Genomic DNA, 14,969 nt, shown 5'->3' with positions numbered 1-14,969 from the left:
TTTTGCTAAACAAACAAAAAAAGATGCAAAAAAAAAAAAAAAAAAATCATGTTTTAATAGTTTGTTATAAAATTTTGCAAACGGGTCATTTTTCTCCTTCATTGAAGTGCGCTGATTAGGCGGCACTGATAGGCTGCATTGGTGGGCACTGATGGGCTGCATTGGTGGGCACTGATGGGCTGCATTGGTGGGCACTGATGGGCTGCACTGGTGGGCACTGATAGGCATAGTTAAGGCGGCACTAATAGGCACAGATAAGGCGGCACCGATGGGCACAGATAAGGCGGCACTGATGGGCAAAGATGGGCACAGATAAGATGGCACGGATGGGTGGCACGGATAAGTGGCACGGATGGGTGGCACGGATGGGCACTGATAGGTACCACAGATAGATGGGACTGATGGGCACTGATAGGTGGCACTGATAGGTGGCTCTGATAGGTGGCACTGCTGGGCACTGATGGGCACTGATGGGCGGCACTGCTGGGCACTGATGGGTGGCACTGGGGTGCAGCACCTGAGGCAGATTTTGGGTGGCACTGTGGGTGGCACTGCTGGGTGGCACTGTGGGTGGCACTGTGGGCACTGCTGGGTGGCACTGTGGGCACTATGGGCACTGCTGGGTGGCACTGACAGGGGGGCACTTACTTTATTCAGGATGGCACTGCGGGTGGCAGGTGGGCACTGGCAGGGGGCAGGTGTCCTTTTATATTGCTGGCCGTGATCGGGACTGATGTCCCGAACACGGCCGCCGGCGATCGGCTTTTTTTTTTTCTCCTCGCGCTGTCAGCGCGAGGAGGAATACTAGCCGATTACCGGCTCCGTTTTATCACATGATCAGCTGTCATTGGCTGACAGCTGATCACGTGATAAGGGGTCGGGATCGACCCCTTACACGGATCGGTGATCAGGCGAGTCTCACGGACTCGCCGATCACAGAGCGCGCCGCGCGCGCCCCTCAGGGGGCGCGCAGGCCGCTCGTAACCGGGACTACGTCAATAGACGTAGTCCCGAAAATGTGGGTCCGCGCTATTGCCGTCATTTTGCAATAGCGCGGATCCCAAGTGGTTAAAAGAGAATCTGACGCATTATAGTGGCCCAAATGACCTACCTAGATGGATGTGAGAAAACTGTGCGAGTAGGCCAAAAGCATCCATTCACATCTGGAATATCAGAAAAACATGCAAAAAAAAAAAATTATAATAAAAAAAAAAAAAAAAAAAGATATAATAATGTCAAACAGATATTTTATAAGAGGTTTTTAATGAATGAATATCTTCCCATTTAAATTTTGCCATAACAGAGGGCTCTAAATCTCTAATTCCCAAATCAAGAAAATATTTTTCCTTCTCATTTGAACTCTGGGTTCACATATATGCGAATTGGATGCGTTTTAAAACCGTATCGAATTTCCATGACGTGAATGCGAGCTAGTTCACACGTATGGGGTGGCCGCAGTGTGGTATTAACAGGGATCCTGTGCATTTTGGGTTCAGTTCAGGTGTGAATTCAGGCAGAAATTGTGTTATTCCACATCGGGGGGAGGGTTAAACGGCGCACAGCAAAAACCACTATAGTTGTTATAGATGCTATAACCAAAAATCTTATGATTAAACTATCTTGGATGTATTCCTACTGCTTCCCTTCCCCACTATATTGACCACTGCATGCTCGCAGAACACTGACCGAGCTGTTACTGGCAGCTCTTAGGCAAGGATTGTGATCGCGAGTCAGAGGGCTAGACTTCCAATCATCTAACCCTTGTAAGAGCCAATTAGAGTGGGCACATGATCCAGAAACAGTCAGAAGCAGAAGGAGTTTTCTTGTAGGCATTAAGCCCACTTAAAGCAAAGCTGGGAGGCAGCATTAAAAGTTAGTCCATTGCAGTCTTGGAACGGAAAGAGGTTTTTAGACCGTTGCTCATCTGTACTCTGGATCTTCATTTCTGGATGCAGTTTATCATCTTGAACTCCACGGAGATTTCCGAGCAGCCACATTCTCATTCGTTTCAGCAGCAGCCTTAAGAGCTTTCATGATCAGTTCATTTTGTTGGCGTATCTCAGCCATTTTAGCAGGATGCAATTTGGTTTCTTGCTAGAATTGGAAAAAAAAAAAAAAAAAACATTAAACAGTTTCTAACCAAAAGGTTGGAATGCAATGGAAAAGGTTAAAACTCCTGCCTATTATTGCTCTTCCTTGTCTTGTTTTGTTTGACTTCTTGTCTTTGTGACAAAGTTGTCATCAGAACAGGAAGTGAGTGGAAACTTATGAAATGGACAGTAGAAATAAACTATTTTTACATTACAGGAAAGCTAAAAAAACTGTTTTCTATTGCCTTCCATGTAACCAGCCTTTAATTCATAGTTTCATACTTAGTAAGGTTGAATAAAGACACAAGTCCATCCAGTTCAACCTGAGTGAGTGTCTACAATAGACCCTATCCCTGTACATTGCACACTCACATTGGTCCCTACCCTCAAGGTGCCCACAATCCAAGGTCCCCATTCATATACTAGGGCCAATTTTGGACAGAAGCCAATTAACCTACCTGCATGTCTTTGGAGTGTGGGAGGAAACCGGAGTACCCGGAGGAAACCCACGCAGGCACAGGGAGAACATGCAAACTCCAGGCAGGTAGTGTTGTGGTTGGGATTTGAACCAGTGACCCTTCTTACTGCTAGGTGAGAGTGCTAACCACTACACCACTGTGCCGCCCAACATTATTATTATTATTATTATTATTATTATTATCACATAATTCTAGTTGGAAATCAACCCATTAAGGCGTCAGACAGTCATAAAACCTGACAAGAGGTAGTCTCATCTTTCCTCAATCTGTCCAATTAGTTTTGACTGGAGTTACACTTTAAAACTAGTAATAAAATATGTTACTTTAAAATATTGAAAAGTAAAAGTATTTTAGTTGTTTTAAAGGGTGGGGTTAAAAATAGGCAGTTAAGTTGCATTTTACTGACCTCCCAACCACCCCACTAAGCTCTGCAAAGACAGCCAGGCGGTGCTGTACACATGCAGTGGTCTGCTTCAGGGCCAAAATTATTCCACACGTCATGTTGGTGGGCAGTACCACTGCCAAATGTGACCCATTAAAGTGTGGTGGTGCAGGCTTTACAGGGTCAAACAGCTCCTCCCTACCGAGCCCCTAATCTGACCCCTCCACCGTCCAGGGAGGTGGGGGGCAGAGCAGAGAGCAGTGACTGACAGTAATCAGGTCTCTGCTCAGGAAGCACTGAGCGATCAGCGGTGTTTGATTACTCGGTTGTCAGCGATAGAGCCTGCGGGGGACAGATGCAGCAACGGAATACTATTTCTGAAAGCATTCTTAATTCACAGCATTTTTTCACACCTGCCCAAGTCTTTTTCACAGTAATGTATATGGGGCTGCATAGCCATAGACAGGTCAAAGTACCCATGTCCTCAAATGTGTGGATGGGGGGGGGGGGGGGGGGGGAATGAAAAAAAAATAAGGGAAAACAAAGAACAATAATCTACGGCCAGCTTTAATCACTTTGATTATTCAAAAAGAAACCCTAGGTTAGTTGCAGGAAGGGAGGGATCAACTTGGATCCCATAGGGCCTCATCCAAGTCAGGGGGGTATGTACCTCAAGGCAAACAAGGTGTTTGCCATGGGCGGCATCTTTCAGGGAGGTCAGAGCCCCCCCAAACAACTGCCCTATAGCTGAATGATGGCTACAGCATGGTCATCCAGTTCCGGGAGAGCGTCTATTGACGCTGGGATGTACCCCCGCCACTTTCTGTGTAGGACAACGTGGATTACAGCGGCTCTTTAACACATAATCAGCTGTGTCCAATCACAGCTGATCATGATGTAAACACACTTGCCAGTTATCGGCATTCCTTTCCTCGCACTGTCACTGCATGAGGAGAGTGCTGATAACTGGCCAGTGAGAAAGGGCATATCTACACTTAGGCCCCTTTCACACGAGGCACTTCTAAACTGCCAGTAAAACACGGAGCGCTTTTCATTCATTTCAATGGAGAGGGGCGTTTTTTTTTTTTAACACCCTGCCAGCCCAATGTCCCAGTGTGAAAGCATTCAATGATTTTAATTGAAATAGTTTTTCGTGAGCTTTTCAGGCTTTTTTTTTTTTTTTTTTTAAAGTGTGAAAGGGGTCTTATAATCAGGGCATTTATCATCAGTGTTCTGATTTTCAGTACGGCCCCTGTAACGACATTTTCGGCGACCCATCGCAGTTTGCTACGGAAGTGACGTTTCATCGTCACCATCTTGCTACACCCCACACTCGTCCACAGTAAGGATACACTAAGGGGAAAAGCGGACATGTTGTTACACCCACCAGAGCTTTGCATTTTAGACATATTTATAACAATAAAGTGAGTTCCTATAGTGAAATACAGGACTTAGACCTCCGTCTGACTGTTTAGATGTTGAATTTTAAAAGCAGAGAAATTCTGTCAGATTAGCAAACCTGTGAGATGAGCAGGGTTGCCGCTGCTTTCAAAATTTAACATCTAAGTAGTCAGATGGAGTTCCAAGTCCTGTATTTCACTATATAAATTGACTTTACTGTTATAAATACATGTAAAATGGAAAACTACAGTGGGTGTAACAACATGTCCACCCCCCCCCCCTTCTTAGTGTATCCTTACTGTGGACAAGTGTGGGGTGTAGCAAGATGGCGGCGACAGGACATAACTTCCGTAGCAAACTGCAATGGGTCGCCAAATATGTTGTTGCACCCCCAACAGTGCCCATCGCCAATCAGTGCCACCTTATCCTCTGCGCCACTGACCACATATGTGGAATACGGATGAATCGTGTGTCGGGGGGTCTGATGAGGAAGGTCACTGTGCACGGCTGCAGCTTCCTCATCAGACGCTGAGACATGAACGGTATACCGCGGTTGGGGTGGGAAGGGGCTGTTGACTGATTTGAGTCTTGCCTAGGGCAGAAAAAAATACACAGCACTGATTCAAGCACTGTTTTCTCCTCAGGGTGGGAGGTGATGGTACAAGTCAGCCCTGTATACAGGCGTGACTGTTCTGTCATCCAGGACTATGGGGACTGTCTAGAACGGTAATGATCCTCTCTAGGGACCTGGTAAAACCAAGCAGTCCTCTCCTTTATAAAGATCACTGCACCAGCCTTACCCTCCGCATCTCCAGTATTTCCTCCTCTCCTGGTGCTATAAATGCCCAGAGCACACACCCCAGTCCCGTCCATCCCGTGATTAACAAGGAGGCCATCGCTATCCGGCGCACTGTAGACATGGCGATCAGGCAGTCCGCTCTTACTCTACTCACACAGCGCCGTTACATAAGCAACGTATACAGCTACATGCACGACGACTGTTACGAAACTAGGTCGACATTGTACAAGAAGGTTAAGTTAGGCTTTTTAGTTCTAAGACCAGCATGTCCTCACTTCCTAGCTCGGCATTCAACAGCGTCCTCCATTTTAAAGTAGACCGAGACTCGCTGCTGTGTAGGGAAGTAGCTTACAAAATGGCGCTCGAATTGGAGACCGAGAACTGCATTTAAAACAGGTCAATACTGTTCGTGTATATCGCCTCAAAACAGCCAGGCGGATTGCAAAACACCGTATTTCACTATATAAGGCAGTTTACTGTTAAAAATAACTGTGGTGTGCAAGACTCCGGTGGGGGCAACAAGATGGCCGCTTAATTACTTCTGCCTGACTGAGTGCAGGGTGTAGCAAGATGGCCGCAACAAAACGTCACTGCCGTTACAAAATCTGACGGGTCGCCTAATCTGATGAAATACCTGTTTGAGTTGACGGCGGCCATTTTGTGGGTTAACCTGATGGTTTATGTTTAGGGATTAATATATAATGAGCTATTGTATATTTCTTTTAGCTATTTACTCCAGGTAATTGAATGATTTTTTTTTTAAACCGGATTTCCACCCTAAGGGTCCTTTCACACGGGGCGGATCAGTTCTGATCCGCCCCGTGGATGTCCGTTTGCTCAGCGGGGATCACTCCGCCGATCCCCGCTGAGCAGGGAGATGACAGGTCTGTCTCTGCACACTGCGCAGGGACGGACCTGTCACAGCGCCGCTCTCCCCTATGGGAGATCGGATGACGACGGACCGCAGTGCCCGTCGTCATCCGATCCGATCCGCAGACGGATGGAAAAATAGCTTTTTCCTCCGTCACACTTTTTCGGATCGGAGCGGGTCGGATGTCAGCGGACATGTCACCGCTGACATCCGACGCTCCATAGAGCTCTATGGAGCACCCGTTCAGGTCCGCCTGAAAAACTGACAGGCGGGCCTGAACGGCACGTCGGTGTGAAAGAGGCCTAAAGTGGAACTTCTGCTCATCAGATCCCCCCCGGGTGCCATAATTGGCACCTTTCAGGGTGGAGGGGGGTGCAGATACCTGTATAATCCAGGTATCTGCACCCACTTCAGGGAATAGCTAGCCGCAGATGCCCCCTACCCCTCCCCCCACCGTTGTGTTCTGGGAAACACACAGTTCCCAGGACACAACGGGGACCAGTAAAGATGCGCATGCGCAGTAGGGAACTGGGCAGTGAAGCCGCAACGCTTCACTTCCCGATTCCCTGACAGAGGATGGCGGCGGGGGCATCCGAGAGACGAGCGATTGCTCTTCATCTGCTGCCGACATCGCTGGACCCTGGGACAGGTAAGTGTCCATTTATTAAAAGTCAGCAGCTGCAGTATTTGCAGCTGCTGACTTTTAATATTTTTTGTTTAAGGTGGCACTCCTATTTCATAAGATAGCTTCTGTCAGGAACCATGAAACAGACAGAGACAGAGGTACGATCTAATCACACCTGTTTATTAATAAAAATAAAAAGATAAATAGGAAAAAGCGTAGTCAAGCAAGCCAGAGTCCAGTAGCCAGATCGGGTAGTCAGCTAGTCCAAAGTTCATAAGCCAGATCGGGTAATCAGCCAGTCCAGACGTAATGGATCCACGGAGAGCAACTGCCAGCAGGATGGAAGCCAGGAGGGATGTTAGCACACCAGTCTTGAAACAACAGCAGGAGATGGTTCCTAGTGATGTGACCAAACGTGAAGGCAAAGGAGAAATGAGCTGGAAGACTTATATATAGGCAGGCCAGACGAGCATCATCGGGAACAACTGGTAACTGAAGAGAGAGAAGAGAGCTGGCAATAAGCCGACAGCTGAGCGGCCAGCCCAGAGGAGGAAGGGCTAAGCCAGCCCTGACAGTACCCTCCCCTCAATGACCCCTCTCCCTTGGAGGGCCACCGGGCTTGAGGGGAAACCGTCTATGGAACTCACGGAGGAGGACAGGGGCATGTACGTCAGAGGATGAAACCCAGGAGCATTCCTCCGGACCGTACCCCTTCCAATGCACCAGGTACTGTATGCGCCCACGGAACCTACGGGAGTCAATAATGGATTGTACCTCATACTCCTCATGGTTCTCAACCTGAATAGGGTGAGGACGTGGCACCGAGGTGGTAAATCGGTTACAGACCAACGGTTTCAATAAGGAGACATGAAACTCATTAGAGATGCGCATACTAGGAGGAAGTTCCAACACGTAAGCTACTGGGTTAATCCTGCGAAGGATACGTAAAGGCCCAATAAACTGAGGTGACAACTTCAGTGAGGGAACACGAAGCCGGAGTTTGCGAGATGACAGCCAGACCCTGTCCCCAACATGGTAGGAAGGCGCTGGCAGGCGTCTGCGGTCAACATGGAGTCTGTACCTATCATTAGCATGACGCAAAGCCTCCTGAACTTGTACCCAAGAGGAACGAAGACCACGGAGATGCTCCTCTAATGCAGGAATACTCTGCGGAACAAACGTGTCGGGCAACATGGAAGGTTGGAAACCATAATTCGCCATAAATGGAGACAAACAGGAGGCAGAATTCAAGGCACTGTTGTGAGCAAACTCTGCCCAAGGTAATAGGTCAGACCAGTTGTTATGATGGTCAGAAATATAGCAACGTAGGAATTGCTCCAAGGACTGATTGGCTCGTTCTGCGGCCCCATTAGATTGCGGGTGATACGCAGAAGAGAACGCAAGCTGGATTCCCAACTGTGCACAAAAGGCTTGCCAGAACCGGGAGACCAACTGACTGCCCCTATCCGAGACAATCACCTTGGGTAGCCCATGTAAGCGAAAGATCTCCCGAGCAAAAATGGAAGCCAGTTCCTTAGAGGTGGGCAACTTCTTAAGTGGAATACAATGACACATCTTTGAGAACCGGTCCACCACCATAAGGATAACAGTGTTGCCTTGGGAGTTGGGCAATTCCATAATGAAATCCATAGACAGGTGAGTCCAGGGCCTCTCTCCATTGGGTATGGGTTGTAGGAGGCCCACTGGAAGGTGTCGTGGAGTCTTACTCTGAGCACACACGGGACGGGCAGCTACGAAAGCAGTAACATCAGCCCATAGACTAGGCCACCAGAATTGTTGGGAGATGGCCCAAATGAGTTGATTCTTCCCAGGATAGCCAGCTACCTTGGGAGAATGATAAGTCTGGAGTACAGCAGTACGGAGACTCTCTGAGACAAAGCAGCGGTCACAAGGTTTATCAGGAGGAGCATGGACCTGAGCAACAAGAATCTTGTCACCCAAAGGAGAAGTAAGACTGGTGCGAACTGTAGCTAAGATACCATCAGGAGGAATCATAGGAACCGGAACAGACTCCGACTTGGAAGTGGAGGAAAATTGTTGTGACAAGGCATCCACCCTTACATTCTTAGTACTGGGTAAGAATGAGACAATGTAATTAAAGCTTGACAAGAAAAGAGCCCATCGCGCCCTTCTGGGAGAGAGTCGCTTAGCCTCAGACAAGAATGTAAGATTCTAATGGTCAGTAAGAATAAGAACGGGCACAGTGGTACCTTCAAGGAGATGTCTCCATTCTTTCAGGGCCAAAATGATCGGCAACAGCTCTCTGTCACCAATCTCATAATTGCACTCAGCAGGTGACAATTTCTTGGAAAAGGGCGCCAACTCCAGTCTCAGAAGCATCAACTTCTAGGATAAAAGGCAATGTAGGATCAGGATGTGCCAACACAGCAGCAGAAACAAAGGCAGCCTTGAGAGTCTCAAAGGCCTTAATGGACTACGGAGATCAACTCTGTGGGTTGCCGTTCTTTCTGGTCATATCAGTCAGAGGCTTGACCAGAGACGAGAAGTTACGAATATACTTCCGATAGTAATTGGCAAAGCCAAGGAAACGCTGCAGAGGACGTAAACCCACAGGTCGAGGCCACTGTAGGACCGCCAAAAGTTTCTCTGGGTCCATTGAAAAACCAGCAGTGGAAATGACATAGCCCAGGAATGTAACCTGTTCACAATGGAACTCGCACTTCTCCAGTTTACAATAGAGATTGTTCTCTCTTAGTTTCTGAAGTACATGACAGACATCTGTGTGGTGGCTCTCAAGGGACTTGGAAAATATGAGTATATCATCGAGATAGACCACCACACACAACTGCAACAAATCTCAGAGGACATCGTTAATAAATTCCTGGAAAACTGCCGGGGCGTTACAAAGGCCAAAAGGCATTACCAGGTACTCATAATGGCCTGTTCTGGTATTAAACGCAGTTTTCCACTCGTCGCCCTCCTTAATGCGCACAAGATTGTATGCCCCTCTCAGGTCAAGCTTCGTGAAAACTGTTGCTCCCTTGAGGCGGTCAAATAACTCAGTAATCAATGGAATCGGGTAGGCATTCTTAATCGTGACACGATTGAGACCCCTATAATCTATACAAGGTCTCAGTTCACCGCTCCTCTTTTTCACAAGGAAGAAACCAGCACCAGCAGGAGACGAGGATTTGCGTATGAAACCTCGAGAAAGTGCGTCAGCAACATACTCCTTCATGGCCTTATCCTCCAAGAACGACAAAGGGTAAACCCAGCCACGAGGAGGTATGGCACCAGGTTGAAGGTCAATTGTGCAATCATAAGGGCGGTGTGGAGGCAAACTACCGGCTTGACCTTTATCAAAGACATCGCCAAAATCACTGTACTCCTCCGGCAGGGAGGGGAGTGAAGCGGTGCACAGGACCTTGGATACCTTCAGAAAGCATGTTTCACTGCATTGTGGTGACCAGGAGAGAACCTCAGCACGGAGCCAATCAAAAGAGGGGTTGTGCCTCTGTAACCAAGGATAACCAATAACCAGCGGAAATCTGGGTGAGGAAATAACTTGGAATTGGATTATCTCATGGTGAAGAGCCTCTATGGCCATGGACAACAGAACCGTCTCATGAGTCACATGGGCAGGCTGTAAAGGTCTCCCGTCAAGAGCCTCAATGGCAAGTGGAGAGTCACGCAGCTGCAGTGGAATCGAGTGCTGCGAAACAAATGCAGCATCAATGAACAGGCCTGCAGCCCCAGAGTCGATTAGAGCCTGTATCTCGATGGACGACTCAGCCCAAGAAAGAGTGACCAAAACCAGGGCTTATCCTTCTGGATAACTGGGGACGAAACAACGCCACCTAAGGTCTGTCCATGACTTGACCCCAAGGTTCGGGCGTTCCCTGGACGGTTAGGACAAGACTTCAAAAAGTGACCTGCCTGGCCACAATAATGGCACAATCTCTCCCTCCTCCTAAAGGCTCTCTCATCCGCAGAGAGACGCGTGAAGCCCAGGTGCATGGGTTCAACTTCACTGACCAACTCGGTACCAGGAGGCATGGGAGGTGAGGGAGGCATGGGTGGGACCACAAAGCTCGGAGACAAACGATCAGGAGGCTTCTGCAAGCGCTCCTTAAGAGAAAGTCTTTCTCTGAGTCTGGAGTCAATGAGAATGGCAAACAAGATCAAGCTCTCCAGCTCAGTGGGTATATCTCGGGCTGCTATCTCATCCTTGATGGAATCCGAGAGACCATGAGAAAAAGCAGCCACAAGGGCCTCATTGTTCCAAGCAACCTCTGCTGCCAGAGTACGGAATTCAATGGCGTAGTCGACAACAGTTCTCGTAATCTGTTTGATGGACATGAGGCACTTGGCAGCAGAAGCAGAGCGTGCGGGAACGTCAAAAACCCTTTTAAAGGAGGGTAACTCAAGCAAACTGAGGGTAACTCAAGACAACAGGTTTTTGCGTCTCCCATAGAGGGTTAGCCCAGGCCAAGGCTCTCTCAGAAAGCAAAGATATCACGAAACCTACTTTGCTTCTGTCCGTGGGAAACACCTGGGGCAGCATTTCGAAGTGTATCTCAACCTGATTGAGAAACCCTCTGCATTGAACTGGATCGCCTCCAAATCGCTGGGGAAGGGGAGCAGAACCAGACATACCTCTTATAGAGGTAATACTTGAGGCGGGTGCCTGCACAGAGACTGGCGCAGCAGCAGGGGCGGCCTGCGACTCAGGTTGTACCGGAGCAGCCACTGTGGGGGATTCCAGGTGAGCCGTGCGATTCAGGAGCGTTTGTAACGCCAAGGCAAACTGATCCATGCAGTGATCTTGCTCATCCAATCTGGAAAAAATATTACCAACAAGTGGATTGACTGTATCTTATGAATTCATGGCCTTCACGTACTCTCAGGAACCATGAAACAGACAGAGACAGAAGTGCAATCTAATCACACTTGTTTATTAATAAAAATAAAAAGATAAATAGGAAAAAGCGTAGTCAAGCAAGCCAGAGTCCAGTAGCCAGATCGGGTAGTCAGCCAGTCCACACGTCAGGAATCCACGGAGAGCAACTGCCAGCAGGATGGAAGCCAGTAGGGATGTTAGCAAGCCAGTCTTGAAACAACAGCAGGAGATGGTTCCTAGTGATATGACCAAACGTGAAGGCAAAGGAGAAATGAGCTGGAAGACTTATATATAGGCAGGCCAGGCGAGCATCATCGGGAACAGCTGGTAACTGAAGAGAGAGAAGAGAGCTGGCAATTAGATGACAGCTGAGCGGCCAGCCCAGAGGAGGAAGGGCTAAGCCAGCCCTGACAGCTTCTTTGCATATTTCAACCTGCACTCCATCTGTGGGCAGCGTTAGGACTCATGCATGCAGATGCGTTTGGGCATACATAGGGTTGCCGCAGCCGTCCCATCCCTTTAAAACCAGACACATTAATTACACAAGTTCTGAGGCAAATTTAATGCAGAGAAGGCACCAAGTGAGGTTAAAGCGGTGCTCTACCCAAAAGGAGAAGCGTTGATTGTCGTTTCCTCCCCTTGCTGTCACATTTGACACCTTTGAGGGGGGGTACCTAGTTTTGCCAGCCAAAGTTCAGCCCCTCCCTCCTTCCCCATTCACAGAATGTAGTGCGCTTCACGCATGCGCAGTAGGGAACTGGCCACCCGATAGCCGACCAAAAAATCAGCTCAGGTAAAGACATCTGGAGATCCCTGGACAGGTAAGTGTCCTAATATTAAAAGTCAGCACCTACAGTATTTGTAGCTGCTGACTTTTAGTTTTTTTTTGCATGAGCCTGGAGCCCCTCTTTATTTACCACCTTAATCACCTAGAGTTGATCCGAATGTTCAGTTTTAAAGGGATGAGGTGGCAATTCTAGGCATACATGGCAAGAGTCACAGGTGTTCACAAACAGCCATGACCAGCAGTCTGTACAAATCAATGGCAGGCTGTCCGACATAGTGGCTGTACACCTGTAAGTACAACTCTAAGCCCAGGTTCACACTGACAGCGGGAATGAAATTGTGCGAGTTCAGATGAACACCTTTTGATCCATTAAAGTCTATGGAACCAAAAAATAGAAAAAAAAATCCCTGGTACTTCCATAAAATATGAACTACAGCCATAAGAAACCATGTTAAATAGACTGTAGTGTGTTTCTGAAAATATGAAAATGCACTAAAAAATGCATGGGTGTGAAAGGCCTCAATGCCCAGTGTGCGGAGGGCGTGGCCTAACACAGCATGTGAATGGACGTCTTTCTTAGCAGCGTCGGGATCCCTCTGCATAATTCTCCATACCTACCTATCCAATTTGGCTGATTTTTCTCCTGGCTACTTGGGGAAGACCCTGTCACATCTCCTGAGAGATTAGTGGATGGGAAATATTAAGAAGAAACAGTCCCCGGCCAAGATGAGGATTACCACACGTTCCTGCCAAGATGGCTACCGCTCTGCACCCATCCCTGGCATCCACGCAGGAACTGTTTGGAGAGGAACCCAATCCCTCTCCTGGGGCCTTCGCTCCTCCTACAGGTAAACCTATAATAAGGCTTACCTGTAGGTAAAAAAAAAATCCCCTAAACCTATAAGGTTTAGGAGATATTCCCCTTGCAATGAGCCGCTGATTGCAGCGGCGTATGCGCACAGAGGATTCTCGGCTGGAAGCCCGGCAGATGCCGGACCCTGCCGGAAAGAAATCTGCGCGCATGCGCAGGAGTGACGTTATCGCGGCTCTGGCCACTCACAGCACCAGAGCTGTGATATCCGGAAGACACGCAGAGTGAACATGTCAGCTCCTTGGGCATGTATCGGGTGAGATGGGGGCTAGTTCTAAGGTAAGTATTTCATAATGAGCTAGTATGCGGTGCATACTAGCTCATTATGCTTTTTGCCTTGCAGGTGTGAAAAAAAAAAAATCATGTCAGCGGGTTTACTACCGCTTTAAGATCTTTAAGATGAATCACACTGATCTTATGGGTAAGGTGTCGGAGCTCAAGCTGGATATAATTATAATGCGCCAGGACATGCATAAGATATGGGACCAGGTCTTGGACACGGAGAGCCGCATTAGTGATTTGGAGGACACAGTCAACCCTGTCCTTGCTGCAATAAAATCTTGTGGTACAAAAATCAAATCATTGGAGGACAAGGTTGATGATTTAGAAAACCATCTGCGCAGGAACAACCTGTTGGGCCTGCCAGAGCAGGTTGAGGGTTCGGGTCCTGTATCCGTTCTGGAAAGCTGGTTTGCCTAGGAATTTGGGAAGGACTGTCTATTTCCCTGCTTTGGAATTTGGGAAGGACTGTCTATTTCCCTGCTTTGTCCCAGAAAGAGCTCACAGAGTTCCTGGCAGACCGCTCCCTGCAGGTAACCCTCATCGTACCATGGTGATCCATCTCTGGTACAACCTGTGTTGCAGACCCTCCCTGCTGCTGCTCCAGTCTCTGTGCAGGCACCGACCTTGAGTATTACCTCTTTAAGAGGTATGTCTGATTCTGCTCCACTTCCCCAGCGATTTGGGGGCGATCCAGTCCAATGCAGAGGGTTTCTCAACCCGGTTGAGATATACTTTGAGATCCTGCCCCAGGCGTTTCCCACAGACAGAAGCAAAGTAGGGGCTTATGTGATATCTTTTCTTTTTGAGAGAGCCTTGGCCTGGGCAAATCCTCTATGGGAGACCCAAAAACCTGTTGTCTTGAGTTACCCTGAGTTTGTGTCTTCTTTTAAAAGGGTATTTGACATTCGCACATGCTCCACTTCTGCTGCCTCATGTCCAAACAGAGAACGAGAACTGTTGCCGATTACGCCATTGAATTCCATATTCCGGCAGCAGAGGTTTCTTGGAACAATGAGGCCCTCGGGGCTGCTTTTTCTCATGGTCTCTCAAATACCATCAAGGATGAGATATACCCACTGAGCTGGAGAAGTTGATCACGTTTGCCATCCTCATTGACTCCAGACTCAGAGAAATACTTGGTTTTAAGGAGCGCTTGTGGAAGCCTCCTATATATTTGTCTCCGAGCTTTGCAGTCCCTCCCATGCCTCCTGGTACCATGGTGAAGGTGAATCCATGCACTTGGGCTTCACGCGTCTCTCTGCAGATGAGAGAACCCTTAGGCCGCGTACACACGCGGGGACTGTTCGCTCAACTTTGTCCGTCAAACAGTTTCAGCGGACAGTCCGCTCAAAATTAGCATGGACGGACTTGCCCACACACGACGAACGAACAGTCCGCTGAAACCGTGCGCGATGACGTGAACGGCACGTACGACGGGACTAGAAAACGACGTCCTATACACTGCAATGCAAACTTCGGCGTGTAAATCCTTTCTGAGCA

At 48.3% G+C, this 14,969-nt stretch overlaps 1 protein-coding gene across 1 annotated transcript; it reads right to left on the bottom strand.

Annotated features, from left to right (window-relative positions):
* Positions 1–1,244: 1,244 nt before the first annotated feature.
* Positions 1,245–5,443, bottom strand: UQCC3 (ubiquinol-cytochrome c reductase complex assembly factor 3). The gene is made up of 2 exons (XM_077483379.1): positions 5,153–5,443; positions 1,245–2,094 (listed from the first exon to the last, which is right to left on the bottom strand). Exons 1-2 carry the CDS (start codon positions 5,270–5,272, stop codon positions 1,960–1,962), a joined length of 255 nt encoding a protein of 84 aa, XP_077339505.1. The 5' UTR covers positions 5,273–5,443; the 3' UTR covers positions 1,245–1,959.
* Between the last annotated feature and the right edge of the window lie 9,526 nt (positions 5,444–14,969).

Source organism: Lithobates pipiens, unplaced genomic scaffold (assembly GCF_037356315.1).
Source record: "Lithobates pipiens isolate NorthernLeopardFrog02 unplaced genomic scaffold, aLitPip1_a1.2 Scaffold_16, whole genome shotgun sequence".
Taxonomy (NCBI): domain Eukaryota; kingdom Metazoa; phylum Chordata; class Amphibia; order Anura; family Ranidae; genus Lithobates; species Lithobates pipiens.
This window is presented reverse-complemented; position numbering and strand designations above follow the sequence as displayed.